This window comes from Daucus carota, chromosome 5 (assembly GCF_001625215.2).
Source record: "Daucus carota subsp. sativus chromosome 5, DH1 v3.0, whole genome shotgun sequence".
NCBI lineage: Eukaryota > Viridiplantae > Streptophyta > Magnoliopsida > Apiales > Apiaceae > Daucus > Daucus carota.
In genome coordinates this window covers 31,531,646-31,553,559 of record NC_030385.2, presented here as the reverse complement: position 1 = coordinate 31,553,559, position 21,914 = coordinate 31,531,646, and the positions used below count along the sequence as shown (strand labels likewise).

The following is a 21,914-nucleotide window of genomic DNA, read 5'->3' as shown; positions in this document are numbered from 1 at the left end:
CCAAATATAACGACTTGTTAAACAGATTCATAACATAAGTACGATGATAAAATCATAAGTTTTAAATTACAAATGTCATTGCAAAAATGATATTATATTATTTTAACTTTCAATTGAAATAAAAACTGTAGATAATATCATATTCCCGAGATTATAGAAAATGAAAATTATTTAAAATATAATAATTGAGGTGAACTTATAAATAAGTTCTCTAGTATGAATATAGAAATTATTTTAATGATTATTCAAATATTAGATGGATTAATAATATTCGAAAATTTTACGCTATATTGTTAGTGTTTGTGCCCCAGAGACAACAATTTTATATTTTAGTTAAATATATTTGGTTTATTAATAAATATTTTCAATCGATTATTCTTTATTTAGTATGACTTTATTTACCAATGATATAAATGTCAGATTAATAAATGTCTTTGAAGTATGATATGTGTTTAATATCTTTAAGTTCGTTACCAAGAAATGTGATTATGAGAATAGTATTGTTATTTTTAAAGGTCTCTAGTCGAATATTATTATAAGGGGTCATAATAAATATATATTAAATTTTATGTTTGTTGATAGATGATCACATTTTATTGATCATAGGTATAGCCGTATAGTGATACTAATTAAAGTCGAAAATATGAGCACATGTAAAGGTGGATAGTGTTGGATTGACCTGACATGAGATTCTACAGGTTAAAAGTGTCATAAGTGATAATGAAGTAATGATCCTTACAACCGAAATCATTATATTTCTATATAAGAACTAATATATTTTAATTACATTAAAAGTTACCAGATAAAAGTGTATACTAAGTATATTATGAATCGTATGAGAAATATAAATAATCTAGATGAGATTTACCCTTCTATATATTAGGAGTGATATTATTGACCTTTTGTTTGAGTTAGACTATGAAATACATGGTCATGCTCAAATATTGATTTGAATAAGATAGTCTATTCTTCGATCATGAAAATATGAATTAAATTATGAAAATGACACATAACTTGCCACGAGTTTAATTTAAAATATATGATTAAGAGATTATATTATATGAAACATTAGTCATGAAAGGTTTAATCGAATCACTGATTTTTTATTATTTGAGTAGTATTGATGTATTAAGTAGATGCAGCTCATTAGTTACTATTTCAAATCAGGTTTAAAATTTGTTTTCAATGTATTAATAATATATGGGATCACACACAAACAACTCTTAAAGGATTATTTAATTAACATATAGATTCAAATTAAATTAAAGTAATTCGAATTATTTATTAATTTATAACTTAATTAGTTTGATAAATAATGATATTCGAATTTACAAATATTAATTTGTAATTTAATCATAAAATAATTAAGTGAGACTTTATTATAATACATATAGAATTTTCAGATTAATAATAACTCATAATTAGTTAGGATTTAAGATTCGTTTTTCTACTTATATATAATATCTCTTGTGGCTGATTTTTAAGTGAAATTTTTTACAAAAATATTAGCACTAAGAAAGAAGAGATACAAAGGAAGAAGAAAAATGATTTTATTCTAGTACATATTCTATCCTTTTTTTAGCATTCTTGTGGACATTGATAGAGCATAGTCTGCGAGAGCGAGATGCTAGTGATTAAGCAAGATTTGGGTCTCCATTAGTCTTCTATTAATGAATTGTTAAACCTTCTTTGAGATAAAGATTCTAACAATGAGTTAAGTATTAATTTTTCGCATGGATCTTGCAGAGAGTTTCAATTTATCTTTTTTTTAAGATATTATTTTTACTATTTTCGTTGCATGTAGATTAATATCTTTTTAAATATATATATAATTAGTTGAAAAAAGGTGAAACTACTCTTAATAATATATACTAATATTAAAAAACACTTATAGATAAATGTATAACTTATAAAGACAAACCGGAAGTCAAATAAAAAATTTCGAGTAACAATATTTTATCAAATTTCGATACATTATCATATAATATTTCATATAGAAAATTATAATGACGTTACAAATAAAATTATAAATATTGAATATCGTTTGTCTAAGATACATATAAATAATAAGAGACGCTAATTTTTAATTATAACGTATTCTACCAAAATTTAACTCTAACGTGTTCAACTTCATTACAAACACGAACCATTACGTATGAAAATTCTGATTAAAATTAATTGAATAATAAATTGTCCAATTTTAATATCAGGAAAATATTTATACATAGATAATAAATTTTAAAAGTTAAATTTCTGTTGGAAAATATAATCAGTTGGTTAATGGTTAAAATAATTTAATTAAAATCTAATTCATTAATACTGAAATACTAATAAAATGGCGTTAAGATTTAAATTATAATATATAAATTATGAATTATATATCCGTCCGTGCTTTGCACGGGTTAAAAGGCTAGTAAATAATAATAAGACAAATCACAAATTATAATTTTTTGACAAACATGAGTTTAAAATTTCTAGTTAGTATGTTTTAAGTTTCTCCGGCTAGTGATGTTTGTAAAGAGTCATTTGTACCGGAGTATTAATTAGAGGTCGAGAATTTAAAGAGTCTTAAATTTGTATGTTACTACTACTTACCACTACTAAATAATTAATTTAGAAATAAAAGGGTCCCTAACTGTTTCATCCACTAAAACAAAAATAATTATGACATCAACGTATACGTTACGAAGAGGACAGGATGAGCACGAACAAAGCGTGGCTGGGGAAGTTATTTTGGACAAACTAGTATTATTGTGTTTGTATCCATGCACTAGTGCTTACTAAGCAAGTAGTAACGGCTCTGTTGATCATTCTTCTAAATAAATCTCAGACGTTTTGCTTTTATTTCTGTCTTGTTCGATCTTTCGCGACTTACTTCATCACGTACTCTCTCGGCTTCTCTCTTCATCTAACATAGTATTCACTTGTTCCGCTCGATTTAAATTTATGTTAATGACTCAGATTTTTTGTTCTTGGCAGGTGAACAAGCCTAACACTTTTCGAGATTTTACGAGATCAAAAACAGGCTTCTTCCCGACATCTTGTGGTGAGTCGCTTTGATTATTTAGCATTTTGTGCCTCGGATTACCGGAAACTATTTAGATGTCGAATCCAATTGCATTTCGAAGTTATTACTTTAATTTCGAAGTCCTTTTTTTTGGAATAAAACTTATGAATCTTAAATTAAGGAGATTTAATCTCAACTCAACAATTTCCAGTCATGTCCGGAAATATGCATCTGCGATAACAGATTTACAAATGCACATTATTTTCTGACAGTTTTTAAAGTAAAGAAGAAATTCAGTGGGTCCCACAAATTCCTCGTCTTGGTCTAGAAAGTGTTGTCAATCTAGCTGGAGAGTTTAGATTGTTTTGGTGGTGTTTCACATTTTACACAATGCAGTCTACAGCATCTGCTTACTAGAACCTACTTCATTTTCAGAAGTTTCGTCGTATTATTAAAACAGTCGTACCCAATGCACAAAACTGACTATTGATGGCCACCTACTAATATACTCATTAGTCTTAACCCCAAGTTTGATGATATGTTTGTTAGAATTTTTGTAGCATAGAATACCTCCACTTTTGCTGCTTTGTAGAACAAAGTGGAAAGTGAGCTCTTGCTTTTTCTTTACATAAATCCTTTTATTTTTGGATTCTCTGCTATCCCTCATTTTTTATAAGAATCTCTACTTTGTGGACTGTCTACCAAACTTGTTTTTACCTATTTCCCACAAATATATTGCTAAATATGCAAATATACTAATTTATTAAAAGCCAAGTTATCTCTGCTTTTCCACTATGGAAAAGTGGATAACAAGAGCATCTTCACTTTTTGACCTTTAACTTTACTACCAGCATAATAAAAATGAAGTATTCAGTATTAATGTGTGGAGGAACATGATTGTCCTTTTAAATCTTCTAAAGTTATCATGATTGATTTGCATAATTCTGTGCAACCCTCTGATTTAAATCTTGTCAGGAGTGGGATCTGTTCTTATATTCCTGCTCAGTAGCTGTCTTTTGCTCTGTGCTCAGTGCCCTTGTCCTGTTAATTATAATACTAACTACTAACTAATTAGGAAGTTAGTGTTAGAGAGTATGGTTTAAGAAGGCTACTTGTGTTTTTGAATTAGTATGGTTGTTTGAAGCGGAGTGGGTGGATCATCGAACTGATTGTCCAGAATTAGGTGAATTAGGTGAGAAGCATGAGCCTGTGGGATTTGAGTTTTTATGCGACAATGCTATAACTTTGGTAAGGCTGTTAATTATATTGTCACCATGATGTTGTTGGTTCTACAATTCACATGCACGCTAGAGATCTCCAGGAGGAGCTAATTTTTGTGATTATTAAGTTTTATCGTGCAATCAGTTCAGGATTGTTCTGCAAAGAAAAATTTATATTCGTTTTTGCTGTAAACTCTTACTTTACGAGTGAGGTAAAAAACAAAGCTTTGCTTTTCTTAAAAATCAGAAAGTGAAGACCAGTGGCTGATAGAGTGGTAGCAAAAGCAATAGTAACTTAGACTTGAGAATTTACTCCACATTTTGCTAGCTAGAATGTTATGGTTAAATGACCTAACTTACCAAGTAGCTGTCCTTTTGGTTTAGAATTTTGTGGATTAAAACAATTTATAATGTTCTAAGAAATTAATGATTGTCTGTCTTGCTCGTGTTATTTACATGTATTTTTTTTAAAAGTATTGCATGAATCTACTAATTTTCAATTATTTTAGCTATCTTAGCTTCGATTTCTGGTTTTGCCATGTTCAGCATGATATTGTCTTCAATTCTTCGAAACAATTGTGGAGCTCACTTTCACTTCTGAAACGAGGTCAAGACTTAAGGGACTGTGCATTGGTGGTCATAATTTATACAACGTTTAGCTTAACATACAAGTCTTCTTTAGTAGTTGTCTATACTTTTCTTTTTAATTTACTCATCTATCACTGTTTCATGCTTTTAATAAGCTTCTTCAGATTACACATCTAATTATAACTAATCGTAGATCTGTTTCTTATTATAATGCAAAAGTTGATGCCTACTAAAGCAACATCATGGACTACAGCTACTCATTCCAGTGCTTGCATACAATTTTATAAAATGCATTTCAAATTTCAGTGTTGCATTTCCACTTATTGTGACTTTAGTTTTTGTTTCCTCTAGATCTACAACCACCTCACTTTAATTCATGATTGTTATTGCTGGACCAGGAGAGCGTAGATTATTTTGAAGACTTGAGTTGATGCATATACCAACACTGCAACATGAAGATCCACTTCCTAGGAGTTGTCACTACTCTTTTGTTTGTAGTCCATAATCTTCGGGCGACAGATGCTGATTTGAGCTCTGACAGACAAGCTCTGCTCGACTTTGCTGCTGCTGTACCTCATCAACGCAAACTAAACTGGAATGTTTCTGTTCCAGTGTGCACTTATTGGGTTGGTATTCAATGTAATAAAAATGGAACAAGAGTAATTGCTGTCCATCTTCCAGGTGTTGGGCTTTATGGATCCATACCAGTTAAAAGTATCGGAAAGCTTGATGCTTTACAGGTTCTTAGCCTACGGTCTAACTATCTCATCGGTGATCTTCCTTCAGATATCCCATCTATTCCTTCACTGCAAGCTCTCTACCTCCAACATAATAATTTTACCGGTCATATTCCTCTATCTTTGTCTCCTCACCTTACTGCAATAGATCTCTCCTTCAATTCTTTTTCTGGAATTATACCACCTACACTTGAAAATTTAACCAAACTTACCTTGTTGGACCTACAATACAATTTATTCTCCGGAGCTATTCCCAGTCTCAACAACACAAGGCTTAGGCTTTTGAATTTGAGTCATAACCAGCTGAATGGTACAATTCCAAATGTACTGGAGAAGTTTCCAACTTCTTCCTTCATCGGAAACTCTCTTCTTTGTGGCCCCCCTTTAACTAATTGCTCTGCCCTCTCCCCTTCGCCTTCACCTTCCGCAGATTCCTCACCAGCAGTAGCCAAACATCATGGTTCTAGGCATTTCGGGAAGTTTGGCTTAGGAAGTATTGTTGCCATAGTGATAGGGGCTGTGTTGATATTATTTCTAGTGTTTGTTATCTTTCTATGCTGCTTTAAGAAGAAAAAGAGTGAGGTGAGCATCGTGTCTAAACCGAAGGTTACAAACAACGGAAAAAATGAAAAGTCTGAGGAGTACTTTGGAAGTGGTATTCAAGCATCCGAAAAGAATAAATTGTTCTTTTTTGAAGGAAGCACTTATTCCTTTGATCTGGAGGACTTATTACGAGCATCAGCTGAAGTTCTTGGAAAGGGAACCTATGGGACAGCCTATAAGGCTGTTATGGATGAAGGGACAACTGTAGTGGTGAAAAGATTACGAGAAGTTGGCGTGGCAAAGAAAGAGTTCGAACAACATATGGAGATTCTGGGAAAGATTAGTCGGCATCCTAATATCGTGCCACTATGCGCTTATTACTATTCCAAGGATGAGAAGCTTCTAGTGTACGAATATATGCCAGCTAGCAGCTTGTCAGTATGCCTACATGGTATGCATTCTTCTCCCCAAGCTCTGTATAATTTGGTTCATATAACTTTGTTTGGTTTGAATTATTTACATGCTTGCAAAAAGCCATACCAGGACGATAAGTTAATTCGACATCTGAGAAACTAGTATTTGATATGTAAGAGTGTAAGACATGTTTTAACAGAGTATGAAAGAATCCTATAGAACTTTAGGTACTGGGAATTTTAAAGAAAAGATAAAATATGTTAATTGATGGAGGTGACAAGCGAAGTAGGACATCAAGTCATATGATTAGTCAGGTAGAGTAATTTTGACTCCTTTGTACTGGTAGGGAACTATAATTTGATACAATTTGAAATAGGTATAACAGGGAATGATAGGTGTCGGTTTCTCACCAAACCACTCGAATAGTACCTGTATCAGAATAAGTACAACCGAACTGATAGGCCTATATAGAAGTGACATCTCTGTAGGCTCAACTTACCATATGCATCTCCCAGTTATGCTTAGCATATGTACCCGGCTGTGTTGGCTTTTCCTCTGCTATCTGGTTATCAAATAATTGACAATTAAAGTTTTATAGGTATGATGTTAGCTTCTGACCTATTGGTACCGGTGCAAAGGTCCTATGTTGAAGAAATATTAATTTAGCTATGTTTGTAGATATCTGTTGTATGATAAAACATCATTGAGGACTAATCTTAAATCACTTACTGTTAGGCAATAGAGGAACAGGAAGGACTACACTCGACTGGGAATCCAGACTGAAGATTGCGCTGGGCGCTGCTAGAGGAATTGCCCACATACATTCAGAGGGCAGTGTCAGATTGACTCACGGAAATATTAAGTCCTCCAATGTTCTTCTCAACAGAGATCTCGATGGCTGTGTATCAGATGCTGGACTAGCTCCTTTGATGAATTCTGTACCTGCCAAATTTCGTGGTCCAGGTTACCGTGCTCCAGAGGTGATTGAATCCAGAAAAGTAACTCAGAAATCTGACGTGTACAGTTTTGGTGTACTCCTGCTAGAAATGCTGACAGGCAAATCTCCTATACAAATCGCCGGGCATGGTAATGATGAAATAGTTGATCTGCCTAGATGGGTCCGTTCTGTTGTTCGCGAAGAATGGACTGCTGAAGTATTCGACGTGGAGCTAATGAAGTACCAGAACATCGAAGAGGAGTTAGTCCAGATGCTTCAGATTGCACTGGCATGTGTAGCAAAAACGCCAGACATGAGACTCAGCATGGATGAAGTAGTGAAAATGATTGAGGAGATTCGACAGTGTGATTCGGAGAATCGTGCCTCTTCTGATGACAACAACTCCAAGAATTCGAATGTGCAGACCCCAACCCCTTGATTGGTTCAGTTTTCTGTGATATTTCGAAGCTTAGTTGTTTTGGTGGGGTGTTAGAAAACTAAACATCTATAGCAAGACAATGCAATGACTTTCCGTGTTGAATGTAGGCTTGTTATTTTCACCTAAATTGTAGTAGGGAAATCAAGATGTGTATTTATGTTTTAATAACTGATTATTTTCTGTTTTGAATCTAGTATTGCATATGGTTCTCTCTCAGAGTGAGGTGCGATGCATAATAATAATTTGTAATCTAATGGAGATATGGGAAATACAGCTATGTACAAGTGAATTTGCGGAATGATCAAAATAATTGAACAACTATAAAATACATCCGGAATAAAAGAGAATTGAACCGATATGAACCTAATAAAAAAAAGATGCGGAATATAAACTCACCAAAAGAGAATGCAACCGAATAAAAATATTGTCAAAATATATCTACTTGTCGATAAAACAAGAGAATTTTTTTTTGATATTATCTATAATCAGAGTGTTTCGAGTTCGGTTAAGTTACATTATTTTTGTATTTTTCTGTAAAAATAACTACCACAATAATTATATAAATTAAAGAAAAAGAAAATAGAAATGGGAAAAACCGTACATTATCAAGATGCAGTAATTTTGAAAAAGGTAGTTAAGTTGGCCCCGCGGTTAGGTTAATTTCCCCTTCCTAATCAATCTCTAAATATTCCGGAGGCTCTTCCTCTGTTTGCCTTTTCATCGTCATTTTGATTTTTCTACCGGGGAGTCCTCAATTCCAAGACATTTTATTACTGAAACGGTAATTTTCTCTCGTTTATTTTGCTAGGTATTAATCCCACACGCGCACCGATTATGCACGGTAAAAAATTATTGATCTTATTTTTACGATCAATTTGCCTATTTATTTATCCAAAAACCGAACTAAATTTGTTGATTAGGGTTCCATTTCCATCAGGGCATTCTCTGTTGAATTTTTTTAGTTAGGTTATGCATATAGTTGAAATTAAAAACCACCGATAAGTGATCACGCAAGTCTTGATACATTTTATTGCATTTTTTGTTTTTGGTTTCCTTGTTCTGTTTTTTAGTTAAGAGTCTGGTGGCATGATAACCAGAAAAGTGAAATTTATAGTTGGGGTTCATGTAATTTAGTTACTATATGCTTAAACACGACAATGGGGAATAAAACAATGTGTGTTGCGGAAATTTTTAAACTTATTTACGAGTGAGATATGCAAGGGATGTTTGGATTGATTCGGTTCAGTTTAGTTATTATTAATTGTAAGCTTGGGTTATTTATCGGAAATGTAAGTGTAAGGAAGCCTCTCTGTCCCGGAACGAATTGTGTTACACTAACACAAAATTGGCAATTCTGCTCACTCGAATAACGTTAATGTTTTGCTGATTGTATATATGTTTGATATCTGCCACGACTGTTGTTACATTCAGGTCACAGGATCACTGCTGTGTTTTTTTACCAGGGTACAATAATCCATACTCCATGGGAGGTTGCATAACCAAGGTAATTTGTAATTGGAAAAAATACACTATGAGATGCTATTTATCAACTAGAATTGTTGTTTATTGGAGTTTAATTCTTTACTTAGTTTTCTTCTTTTATTCGGCTTTGCATAACTTGTGCACTTTCTAGCTGTTGCTTACATATTCTTATCAACAATTTATTGCTCTAGTTCCATGACATTGTGGCAAGTGAAGTTTATGTTGTCTAGGTTATTATCTTAGCAGAAACTTAACATAGGCTTTTATGGCTTTCTTTGATGCGTTCAGATTATATGGCTTTTCTTGTTCTGGCTAAATCAGTACCTTAAGTTATTAACTACATTTTCTGTCTTTCTATTTTGTTCATTTGATAGACTTTCAAAAGAGGCCTTCAGAAGGTTCCTACACAAAGGCTTGGAGGACAAAATGTTACACCCATAACTACCATCAGTAAATGGGAAGAGAAGTTATCAGAAGCAAAAAGGGATAACAAGATAGTAAGTAAAAATGATTTTTCTTTTCCTTTCTTAATAACATTCCCACTTAAGTTAGTAGTACTAAAATAAATTCCCACACAGAAAATGTAAGTGTTGTTAGTTGAACATTGTATGTGTTGCAACTTGCATCATGTTTGTCACACGGATTGTTTCCTGTGAATTAGCAACAAAAAAAAAAGGAAGTGCTATAATAATTGAAAACTCCCGCAAAAAAATAATAATCAAGGTTTGCAATGAAAATTCTTGTTGGCTTATATTATTTCTTTTCTTTTGACCAAAAAAATAGATGGTGGTTAGTTTCTGTGCATCATGGTGTGGTCCTTGTAAAGCAATATCACCGGTTTTTGCTGAACTATCTAATAAATATCCTTCCTTGATGTTCTTAACGGTGGACGTTGACGGACTAGCTGTAAGTGTTACTACTGACCTGCTAGTACTTCATTTTTTCCAGAAAAAAACTTGTACGATTAAACTCTGCTTGGAATAATACATATTGAAAATTAATTAAAAATGTGAAATTTGTGAATATTCATTTATGTTAGTATGTTGCCGCCTTGCAGGAGTTCAGTACATCTTGGGATATCAAAGCGACCCCTACTATTTTCTTTTTGAGAAATGGACGAGAAGTTGATAAACTTGTAGGGGCAAACAAGGAAGAGCTCCAAAGGAAAGTAGCAGGTGTGGCCAGTTCTCAGACCAAGTTGACATAATTTTCTGTATCTAAGCAATGTAATAACTATCATAACAATAGATATACTTACCACTGTTTGGAAATGAGAAAAAAGCTTCAAAATTCAACAAATCAAGGAAACAGGACACTCATTTCCAGGTGAAGGGAAGTATATTTTGGAATCAAGCTGTAGATTAATTAATTAAATGCTATAAAATGGCAACAAAATTTAAACAACATATAGGAGTTTTTTTATCGAGATGGTCAATGTGTTTTTAAACTCCATAAATCAACATGCTTTCTGGCCCTCAAGGAAATGTTAACAGATTCGTAAGGGTTAAATTTATTACAAAAAGGATATGTGAAACAGTATGTATCGCATTTTTATACAGCAGATATTGTGAAATGCTATGAATGTGTTGTTTTTACTTTTTTATGGGCTAGCAATAAAGACACATGATTTGGAAGATTGTCCCTCACAAAGTTAATAACTTTATATATTCGGAAACTGATTGAGGGATTAACTGAATTCATAATTATATAAATAAAGGAGATACAGTGATCATTTCATTCAATGATCTAAAATGCTATAGCTCTCAGGTGTTTGTGTGTGTGTGTGTGTGGGGGGGGGGGGGGGGGGGGGTAATTTAATTACACAGCAGCAAGAGATGTTGCAGCCTTAATAAGCAAACCAAATAGCAGAAATGGGGTGGAGAAAAAAGGGCTGTGATCACTCTCCAATACATATACCTCTGATGGCGGCCACCTCTTGATCATCGCATCTTGTTGTTCTGGTTTAATCACTCTATCATCAGTTGTTCTGATGTATATGCGAGGTATGTTATTAGTCACATTCTCATCTTCCTCTTTAAATTTGGCAGACATTAGTGCTTGAATTGGTGCTGGTCTTAATAGCATTGCAGCTAATGTCGAGTCCTGAGTACCAATTACCATTATCATTGAATGAAATGTGATACATCTTGATTTATGCATGCATGTACTTTATGTTGATTACATTTATAAAGTTAGTTATATTGCCACAAAAATATATATTCCCTTGTCGTATCTTTAAATGTTACTAATTTGTTGTAGTTACCTCAATGGGGCTCATATGATATATGATTTTGCGTTGTAGATCTTTTTTCACCACAGCACTGGTAGGAGGTTGATCTTGACCCAAACCAAACACAAAGTCATATGCATCACCGAAATCTGATAAATCTGGTACTCCCTGATTAGAAATTGAAAAATATTATATATATACTTGTATCTTGTTGTAGCATTAAAGAAGTTCTGTGTGCTTCTATTTACCGTTCTAGTTTATTTGAGGTAAATAATAACTCTGCTAAGCATATCGATTATATGTTCCACCTCAAATATGCTTTTCATAAAGAGAAAGAAAAAAAAAGAGACGAGCAATATATATTATCATGGTATCTGCACCCAAGAGTCAAGTGCATATTTCTAGTTGACCTTATCTTTGGTTTATATTATATAAGAAGTCCACTAACAAAGCTTGAGTGAACTTCTCTGCCATGTCATGCTCAATTTCTATTATTTTCTTTTAAAGCTGGAGAAGTCAAATTAATGTCATAAAGTTTAGAGACAAGAGGCATATTTTTAGTGGCTGATCATGTATTAGATTCACTTCAGCATTTGTCAGATTAATGACTGTATAACTAAAACAGGCTTGGGTTAAGTTTAGGGACAAGATATGTAAAATTTCTAAAATTATCATTAGCAGAAAACTGTACCTAGTGGCCAAGTGGGGATTAATGCGTTTAAATATAAATTCTAGGAAGTTTAAACGTGTAAAAAATACTAAATTTAGGGAGAAGATTTTAGAATACAGGAATAACAGAAGATGAATATATGAAGCAAAGCAGGGGAAGGCAGAATAAATGGGTAACCAGCTGGTAAGATTGACTATGAAATAGTAATATTCCTTACAAAAGGTTCCACCACATTTCATATTGAAGCATGTTTCCTGTTAATTCTATTCTATATTACATCTATGACCTACATATTTAAATTTTCATTACTACATTTTATCCGGAAGTAGGGTTTAAGGGGATTCAAATATACACGGACCTTATTCTTCAATTAGAGTAACGAAAGTAGGATCTTAAGAGAGTTAGATGCACATAGACTTTATGTAGTTGTCTTGGTTTCACTCTTGCTACACGCTCTTGACTCTCTTGAGCAGGGATGTCCCGTACCCATGTGAGGAATACTTGTCCTTTCTCCATGTGACCTCCCCTTTACTCGTTTATTTATAACATCCATTCACTAAAAACTAATAAATTAATTAATATTACCTTAAAGAAATGTATTTGAAGGGCTTAGAATTGATATGAGGTCACCCATTTCTGAAATTTCAGTCTCCCATAGTTTGTTGAACAAGTGAATCTCAATTGGGATGTAATCAAAAAATTTAATAAAACAAACTCACATCTTTAAGGTCTTGGGGAGTCATAAAGCCTTCTTGGAGCATGGTAGCACCAACATAAACAGCAAGGCTAATTTTCTTGGCAAATTTTTGAGTTGCTGCAGTGACACTCAGCCCTCCAGCGCTGTGACCTACTAGTATAACCTGAGTGATCATCCTCGTTATTAGATATCTAACTTGTTAGGATATCTTAAATTATCAGTAAAGAGTCTATGGTTTATAATCTGAATAACCTGATCATTTTCCGGCAAGGCAGACATGAAGTCCATCAAGGGCCTGTTGTATTCCTCGAAAGAAAGAACCTTGTCAGCATCAAATTGATCGATGCCAGCGCTTTTGAGGTCGATACAAGAGACTTTGTAGCCGGAATTTTCCATGAGACATCGGATTTTGTACCAACACCAACCTCCTCCACTTAGGCCATGTATGAGCACAAAGTGTGGCTGCATTCCTGCTATCTCTGCTTTCATCCCTTCTATGCTTTCTGTATTATCACTGGCTTTCTATGTACTATGTCTCCATATGATGTACTACTATATAGAGAAGTAGAAATGGTTGATTTATATGCAAGTAGACATATCTGTGTACGATTGTGTGAAGGTACACAGCAATAAATATATTCCCATCTTGGAGGGGGTCACTTCGTGGGGCAATAGTTTATGCACTAATATTGGCAGCAGTGATAACTTGTACTCCAATATAACCTTTTCTACCGCAAGATTTTGATCGGACTGATGCGGGAGTATTGTACACGGTTCAGTCTTATGAACAAATATACCACAGTTAATTTTTGATGCGGGAGTATTGTACACGGTTCAGTCTTATGAACAGATATACCACACTTAATCTTCAAACGGACAGCTCATTGAGAATATAAGACATTGAAGAAATCCAAACAAAAGGCCAAAAAACTGAATGAATATTAGATAATATGATTAATTGTTTGATTATCAACTGGCGAATTGAATTTTAATTAATAATTGTCGGGTGTGAAAGTTACTTGTTTATATAGTATTGGAAACTTGTAGATAAAAAAAATATGCAGGCCGACAACATACTATCCATTTGCTTATATATATGTGATCTAATTATCTTCTGACTATACATGCTGTTCTGTTGCTAGCTGTTTCCTCTTGTTTGTCCACAACAATTTAGAAAAAGAAGTACGCCTTATGTATCATATTCACGTCCAATCGGCATTGGGCTGAGTTAAATGACTCCATCTCAAATTGAAATGCGTTAAAACACACTGTAAATACGTGCCAGAGCCATTGACAGAACTCAGTGTACAAGGGAAAAAGTGAACACTCACAGATTATCTGCATCTCAGTATAATAGTCTTGTTTGATTTTTAAATGATCATATTGATCAAATTATGATGGTAAATAAGAAAATAATTCTTTTATAATTTTGAAAAACTGAAAGATACATTTAAAGTGGATCAGATATGTTTTTTAAATGATATAATTTATAAACTTGCTGGATTCTTTAGTATGTGTAATTATTGGTCAAAATTTGATCAATTTTTTACTAAACTTGCTGGATTCTTTAGTATGTGTAATTATTGGTGTTTATAAACACCGGGCTAACAATAGTTTTCAATTGATATGGTTAATTGCGATGTTATTATATTCTAAAATGTTTATGCAATTTGGATCGTTTGGGATGTTTTTGATTTCGTTTTTAACTTCAAGAATTTTTAATTCTATATGTTAAACGATCAGCTATAGGAAATAAATCATCTAATAGTTTTTAACACGTTATTTGTTTTATCATCTAGTTGTATTGTCAGTTGGAGATTTGTCTCGATTGTATTATATTCAAATTAATGAAATCTTCTTGCATTTATCAAATAATAATCATTCTTCTCAAAATTATACTGTATTTATTTGTCCGTGACACTTTCCACTTACAGCAGATGTATAAAATCTAGGTAAATATTGTAATATATATTATTTATCTTGCATTAATTATTTGAGTCTTGGTAAAATATATCAGATATATAGTGTCAGTATATTTTATAAAATATGACTGAGGAAAAGATAATTAAGGAATACCAAAAAAACTCTAGCTAAATTATTAATTTTCCCCATATTTGTTTATTATAATATAGAAGGGGTACTCTCTTTGTTTCTTTTTACATGTATGTTTTGAAAAAAAATTATATCAAAATCAAGACTACTTTTAAAATAGTTTTTTAAGATATATTTCTGATTAATATATATTATATATAACTCAATATAATTTATTATATTTATTAAGGATAGAGAAGAAAAACAAAGTATCTGACTAACAATTTTTAAAGAAAAGAAAAACTAAAATAAAATAAAATTAAAAGAGGAAGAAAGAAGCTACTAACAATTTTATTCTTACAGCTACGTAAAATTTTAAAAAAAATATATTAAAAGAGGAAGAAAGAAGCGGGTGATGCGGTTGAATGGTTGTGCGCAGGAAGGGAAAAGAGGGGCAACGTGGACAAAGGCAGAACATACATACGATGTCGGAAAAAAGAGCCTGAGGGGTTTCTTTTCCAAGAAAAAGGCGGACCAGTAACATGAAAACTGTATCACCAGTGGCGCCCTCAGCCCCTCAATGATTCCGGTACCCATTCTCTCGTAGGCGGCCTCGGTGTTAGTTATGTTTTTCTTAATCTTTAAAAAATGTAGCTCACTTTTGAGGATAAATTATTTAAAATAGGGGTGATAAAAAAAAAACAGTTCAAGCTGTATAAATCACCTGTAGCGCATCACAAAATACGGTTTGTAATTTTCGTGATGTGGTCGGGTTTGAATTTTTCACAGATCGTGTGGTGCGGTGCGACTTGACATTACTAATGCGGTTCTGTAAAATCCTGTGATTTTATTTATTTATTTAAATATTTCTGTTTAATTAGTATTGTTATTATGAGTTATAGCATTATTTGGAAACTTCTGGAATTTATTTTGCGTTAGTTAATTTGAATAATAAAATAGAGAAGATTCTTTATTTCTCAAAAAAGAGAAGATTCTTTATTAATGGAAAGAAGCGTAGAATTATTTTTGAAAATCGAAATCTTTTTTAGAAGACCTTATATTTGGAAATCAATATACTTATATAAAGGAGAAGCGAGGGGCGTGTATGTGGCGCCTCTCAAATCGCTCCATTCTATTTTTCTAATTTTCTCGAATTTTTAGATGAAAAATAACAAAAATTAAAACTACCTTTTTTAGTTTCGAGTATATTAGAAGCAAGTTTCAGAATCTAATTTTGTTTCAGATTATTTATGGAATATATTAGTTTGAAAGTTTTAATCTGATTTTGTTTCCAATTATTTAATTATGGGAAGGAGTACCACACAAGTCTCTCTGCAGCTATATATACCCCTATAGATTGTAGGATTTTGGATCATCTAAACACAACCTCCTCTCTCTTAATACCACAACTTTAGCTCTTTCTGGTGATAGTTCTATTGCTTGATTTCTAACTCGGTGGTGCCGTTTTCTGCAACGATAATAAAGGTTGTTGCAAGTAAAGGTAGTTATAGATCGGGAGTCGACAAATTGAAATAGGGGAAAAAAAATATAGTCGTGGCATGATATTGATGGATGATATCAATAAATTAACTATTAGTGATGTATGTTTGTTGGTTGTGTAGGTGGCGCCTCTCATATCGCTCCGTTCTATTTCTAATTTTCTAGAATTTTTGGATGAAAACTATCAAAAATTTTATAACTACTTTTTTTAGTTTCGGGTATATTAGAAGCAAGTTTCAGAATCTGATTTTGTTTCAGATTACTTACGGAATATAGTAGCTTGAAAGTTATAATCTGATTTTGTTTCAGATTATTTAATTATAGGAAAGAGTAGCACACAAGTCTTTCTGCACCTATAAATAACCCTATAGATCGTAAGGTTTTGGATTATCTAAACACAACCTCCTCTCTCTCTCAATACTACAACCTCACGGATTTAAGTTACATGTTTTTGTGCACAATCAATCCAAAAAAATTGGCGGAAGATGACAATGTAAGAACTTGATTACTTTAAAAAAAACACAAATAAAATTAAGATTCGTCGTACTTTAAATTGTTAATTACCTGTATAAATTTATTTTTATTTTTTCACTATGAATTATAGTCCAATTTTACATTTTTATATATTAGTATTGGTATTACATCAAGATTTTTATAATATAAGATTTATTTTATCCTACAAATATAAATTTTGAAACGTTAATATAGTTTTTATAGATAACCACAAAATTATTTTATTCTACAAATATTAATATTAAATCATTAATATAATTTTTTATAGGCCGCCGCAACGCGCGGCTTCTCAACTAGTTGGTTTATGAGTCAGAGAAAATTTTGACCCAAGTTTGGAACTTCCTATCTACGATTAGGTATTATGTGCTATATAAGAACCCCTTTAGAATCCGAATAAGTTGTACAGCAATTTACGTGGACCGGTATGCTCTCTTTTTCTCTTTGATTATAACACGTATATGTTGACTTAAGATATTGATTTCTTTCTCCTTTTCATGTGTATTTGATGTAAATATATCATGTTTGCTTAATTGTTTATGCTGAAATTCGTATATAGCAATTTCTGTGAATCAGTTGGGTTGTAAATATCGTAATAAATTCAAAATTGATCGGATTTTGTTGATTCTGGATGTTCTGGAAAGCTCTCTTCGATACCTACAACTGTTGTCTCAGGACTTATTTCGAAATTAGGAGTGTATCTATGCTTAAAATCACATTCTTTGTTACCCTTCAGTTCTTAGTCGCGAAACTTTTTCCCATGTTCAAAAATTTGCTATAAATTGATCGTATGTCGAAAATTTACTCATGATACCATTCTGGAAAGCTTGAGATATAATCTTTCGCTATCATTCATACCCATTTGTTGTTTAAATTGATTTAATAGTCTACACCGACTTACAGAGATTCAGGGCTGTTTATACTTTTCTGCTGAGTTGTTCCGTGTTTAAAAATTCATATCTCCCTCGTTATTTGCCATAAAATTGTGATCTTTACCAATTCTGAAACCTCGGAGAATTCTCTTTAAGTTTTTAGTTATAGTCTAATTGATATCAGCTTGTTTGCTTCGTCAAAATCTGCTTTGAATGTAAATTGGTCCTGAGTAAAATTCTGTTGTGTTACTTGAACTTCTAAAATTCATAACTAATTCGTTATCTGTCCGTTTGTTATGAATCTGGTCATTCTGAAATCTTTGTTGAATTTACTTTAAGTCTCCAGTTGTCTATTTTCTCATATTCAGAATCTATCTTTGGTTAATATTGAGATTTGTAACAGCATGCATGTTATTTATCTTATTCGATAAATGGAATTGTGTTAATTGTTATTAGTTGTTAAAGTTTGAATTTTGTTAAGACTTGTTATGTGCCTTGCTCTAGATTGTTTAAGGAGTACTACATGTTAATTATGTTTTGTTTATTAATTAAATGTATAGGCTTTGTTCGTGTTATTAATTTCGGATTTTAAGTGTCGACTTTGAGGTAAGTACCTTTTGACTTACTTTTATTTTCGAAGGATATTTTGATTTCGCAAATTTCAGATTTTGGTTATAAGATATAAGAATTTTGTTTCGAAATTTATAAGATATAATATATGAGAATCTTTGAAGACCTAGTCTCTACGTTTCGAACCCGTTCGTAATTTACGCTATAGTTACGGAACTAGCCTTAGATACCCTTAGTAGGCGCACAAGTGTGCAACTTTAGATACCTACTAAGGGTGCGTGATTATTGAACTTTAGATCCCGGTCACTGGGTAAGTGTGGCGAAAGAATAAGAATAAGATCCCGGTCACTGGGTAAGTGTGGCCGTAGAGCAAGACTGTGGTATTGATAAGATTTTTGTTTCCGTTTTTATTTCTGTTCTGTTCTAAATTCTGATTGCTTTTAAAATATAAACTGTGGGTTGGATTTGCTTTTACAAGTATTTTAAAAATTATTATTGTTTTAAGGAACAAGGTTTTATAAAAACACCCACTGATTTCGAGATTAATTGTTAGTCAAATTGTTACTTGCTGAGCTGTCTAGCTCATCCGATTTTCTATATTTCAGGTTCTATCATGTGGAAGGATTTTGAGAATAAGATTGAGCACTTTTGGATTTTATGTTTCGTGATTATTTGCATTAGTGAATAAAGATTTAGTGTATATTTAGAATAATTTGATGAGTTTATCAGATATTGGTTTTGGATTTTTGGAGCTGCGTGTCTAAGTTTATGACTTTTGATTATTGGGTTTGACCGCTGCTTTGACTTATATATTATTTGAGGATTTTGATTTAAGTAATTGTATTATTTATGTTGTGAAATTAGTTTTTAATATTCCGAAAATTCGGGATGTTACAGGTTCAAACCGAACCGAACCACAATAATATAACATATACAAATATATTAATAATCGTCAAATAAAATTATATTATATACATATGTATATTATTTATAATTATTTTATGTATAAATCTGTTAAATCTCTTCATATAATAGTCAATTATTAGTTTATAAATCTCGCGTGACCATTATATCAAATTTTTATGAAATGATTATATTAATTATTTACACTTTTGTTTATATTAATTCATTATAAAGAAATTTTAATTATTATATATTTTTTATTCTTAATTTTCAACTAAAATACAAATCGTACTGCACCACGTGCGGTTGTAGTTTGAATTTTCGACCAAATCAGATGTGTGGTTTGATTTGCGGTTTTAAAGAAACACAGCACCTCCCACACCACGATCACCCCTAATTAAAAATTCGCAAAGTTGTTGGACACTGCCTCACGATTAGGCCTTTAAGAACTTGTAAACAAGAACAAAACAAGAAAATAGAGGACATCATAAACAATAAGTTAATCCTGGAGAAGATAAGATTATTTGGTCGCCCATAGGGAATTTTCTTGAAGACTCCTTCATCAATTTGAAGATAAGATTATTTGGTCGCCCATAGGGAATTTTCTTGAAGACTCCTTCATCAATTTATGGGAGACCAAAACGCTCATATCCCTTGCAACTGGAACCAAATTTGGAAAATCAAAGTTTCAGGGAAATTTCATATTTATTTTATAGAAGCGTGAAGCTGGAATTCTTCCAACGTCAGACCTCTTAAGATCAAAAATTGGGAATCAAGTTGAACTAGAGTACAAAAGACGCAGAGGTTTGATGGAAACCTCAAACCACATCAAAAGATCGGCTCTTTAACAACAGATAGTAAACATTTCACTCCATCTTAGAATTTATAATTTTAGAGCTTTCAAATGAATTTAAGCAGAGTTTTTTTTTAATAAAAAGCAGAGTTTTTTTTTAATAAAAAGGATCGACGATTGTTAATTGATATCCCGGTTCTTTATTAGACCAAGCGATATCCCAGTTCTTCATTAGACCAACCAAGAGATAAGCGATATCCCGGTTTTTCATTAGACCAACCAAGAGATTCTTTTCTGGTGACAAATTAGGGGTTAAAAATGTATTGTTGAGTAGATATATAGAAAAAGTTTATGATACCTACGTCTAGAGACGGATATATACTCATATCATGGATATATTCGAATTGATATTCTTAAAATTATATTTTTATAATGATAAATTTCTAATTAAGGACTATGATATATAAAGTAGGGAAAAAACATACTTAAGGCGAAAATAATTAGTGTTACACTAATTTTCTAAGTGAAAAAGGAGTATAATAAATTGTCTTGTACTAGTTTTTCTGATTAAAAAAGAGTTTAGATTTTAAGAAAACCATCAAACTTCTAGTGTTGCAGATAATATTGTTAAAGGTAAAAATTACATGTAATATGATTATTAAGTTTTTGTTTTCTGCGTTATCATTTTAGTACTGAGCATTCTAATCAAGATAAACATAACTTGTTTATGTTATGCAACGGTATATAATAACATAATATGAATATTGAAATCATTTTGACAATTAAAAAGTTACAAATATGAATACGATTTTGAAGTTGATTTTGACATAACCATTCAAATAGTTAACATAAACCGATCAATTATCGTTACAAAATATTATATACGACCTCCTTACTCTAGGAGTTGGATCCTCCACTGCTTACGTTGCCAATCGGTTTCCTCGAATAGAAATAGCCATGTGAGTAAAATCAAAATAACTGTAATATTGAAAATAACTGATGAGAAGGCTTCCCAAAGTTGCTTGTGATATGAAGGAGGTCTCAGAGACCTTTATAACACTTTGATTCCCTTACAAACTCATCAAGAATTCTTGATTTTTTCTTAATTCATAAACTAAAGTGAAAGGATATCTTCGATATAAATTTATTTATATTTGTTTTGGTATTTGTGATAAACATTAAATTTAAATTCACTTAGTAATCCTCCCAATAGGTCATTGATTTAATTGATTAATCAAAAGCTAAGAGTTATTTTTGGCAAGTCATTTTAAAATACTTGTTTATTCCTTCATACTAAAAATACATTTATTTCTAAAGGAATATTTCTGTTTCGCAATATGCGTGTTGAGGAATCGTAAGATATGATGTCCTTCATCTTCCTATTGCAACATTAAAATACATGAAGCTCGAAAAAGGATTATCGTTGTGTGATATTCTTTAGACCACTCATGTGACATTAAAACAAAAATTTCATTTAAAGTAATTTATTCCATATTTAAATGTTTTATTATCTCTCGGAATAAATTATTTTAAATCTTTTAAAATCATAAATCCTTTGATCTTCAATGATTTAATTTTTCTAAATCAAGGATTTATCTTCTCCATATTAATACTGGTCTTGAAAAATATTAATATCGTTTTTAAATATACCTTTGGAATATTTTCTCCCAGTCTCTCAAATTCTTTATTTTTCGGAGAAAAATATTCACAATACTTAGAAAGGCTTTTCAATGTATCAAAATCATGATTTATCATGAACACTTTATTTCTA

General features: G+C 31.9%; 3 protein-coding genes across 5 annotated transcripts; 2 read left to right on the top strand and 1 right to left on the bottom strand.

Annotated features, from left to right (window-relative positions):
• The first annotated feature begins 2,744 nt into the window (after positions 1 to 2,744).
• On the top strand, positions 2,745 to 8,101 carry LOC108223464 (probable inactive receptor kinase At5g58300). 3 transcript variants are annotated; one of them, XM_017397747.2, is made up of 4 exons: positions 2,745 to 2,883; positions 2,980 to 3,046; positions 5,214 to 6,546; positions 7,245 to 8,101. In XM_017397747.2, the coding sequence occupies exons 3-4, from the start codon at positions 5,268 to 5,270 to the stop codon at positions 7,883 to 7,885; spliced, it is 1,920 nt and encodes a 639-aa protein (XP_017253236.1). In that variant the 5' UTR covers positions 2,745 to 2,883; positions 2,980 to 3,046; positions 5,214 to 5,267; the 3' UTR covers positions 7,886 to 8,101. The 3 variants fall into 3 exon arrangements, with proteins under 3 accessions (XP_017253236.1, XP_017253235.1, XP_063949530.1); XM_017397746.2 differs by lacking the exons at positions 2,745 to 2,883; positions 2,980 to 3,046 and adding an exon at positions 3,976 to 4,255; XM_064093460.1 differs by lacking the exons at positions 2,745 to 2,883; positions 2,980 to 3,046 and having other exon boundaries at positions 4,932 to 6,546.
• Positions 8,102 to 8,527: 426 nt separating this feature from the next.
• LOC108222458 (thioredoxin H4-1) lies at positions 8,528 to 10,715 on the top strand. The gene is made up of 5 exons (XM_017396376.2): positions 8,528 to 8,666; positions 9,317 to 9,389; positions 9,742 to 9,864; positions 10,151 to 10,273; positions 10,425 to 10,715. The coding sequence occupies exons 2-5, from the start codon at positions 9,369 to 9,371 to the stop codon at positions 10,572 to 10,574; spliced, it is 417 nt and encodes a 138-aa protein (XP_017251865.1). The 5' UTR covers positions 8,528 to 8,666; positions 9,317 to 9,368; the 3' UTR covers positions 10,575 to 10,715.
• A 279-nt stretch (positions 10,716 to 10,994) lies between these two features.
• On the bottom strand, positions 10,995 to 13,663 carry LOC108220773 (methylesterase 17). The gene is made up of 4 exons (XM_017394630.2): positions 13,217 to 13,663; positions 12,987 to 13,127; positions 11,631 to 11,765; positions 10,995 to 11,470 (listed from the first exon to the last, which is right to left on the bottom strand). The coding sequence occupies exons 1-4, from the start codon at positions 13,451 to 13,453 to the stop codon at positions 11,186 to 11,188; spliced, it is 798 nt and encodes a 265-aa protein (XP_017250119.1). The 5' UTR covers positions 13,454 to 13,663; the 3' UTR covers positions 10,995 to 11,185.
• Positions 13,664 to 21,914: the final 8,251 nt, after the last annotated feature.

Excerpts from the sequence above, each read along its gene's own strand:
- LOC108223464 (XM_017397747.2), top strand. The coding sequence starts at position 5,268 with ATGAAGATCCACTTCCTAGGAGTTGTCACTACTCTTTTGTTTGTAGTC. Across the intron at positions 6,547-7,244 it reads CTTGTCAGTATGCCTACATG|GCAATAGAGGAACAGGAAGG; the intron begins GTATGCATTCTT and ends ACTTACTGTTAG.
- LOC108222458 (XM_017396376.2), top strand. The coding sequence starts at position 9,369 with ATGGGAGGTTGCATAACCAAG. Across the intron at positions 9,390-9,741 it reads TGGGAGGTTGCATAACCAAG|ACTTTCAAAAGAGGCCTTCA; the intron begins GTAATTTGTAAT and ends TTCATTTGATAG. Across the intron at positions 9,865-10,150 it reads CAAAAAGGGATAACAAGATA|ATGGTGGTTAGTTTCTGTGC; the intron begins GTAAGTAAAAAT and ends CCAAAAAAATAG.
- LOC108220773 (XM_017394630.2), bottom strand. The coding sequence starts at position 13,453 with ATGAAAGCAGAGATAGCAGGAATGCAGCCACACTTTGTGCTCATACAT. Across the intron at positions 13,128-13,216 it reads CCTTGCCGGAAAATGATCAG|GTTATACTAGTAGGTCACAG; the intron begins GTTATTCAGATT and ends ATGATCACTCAG. Across the intron at positions 11,766-12,986 it reads CTCCCCAAGACCTTAAAGAT|GGAGTACCAGATTTATCAGA; the intron begins GTGAGTTTGTTT and ends ATTTCTAATCAG.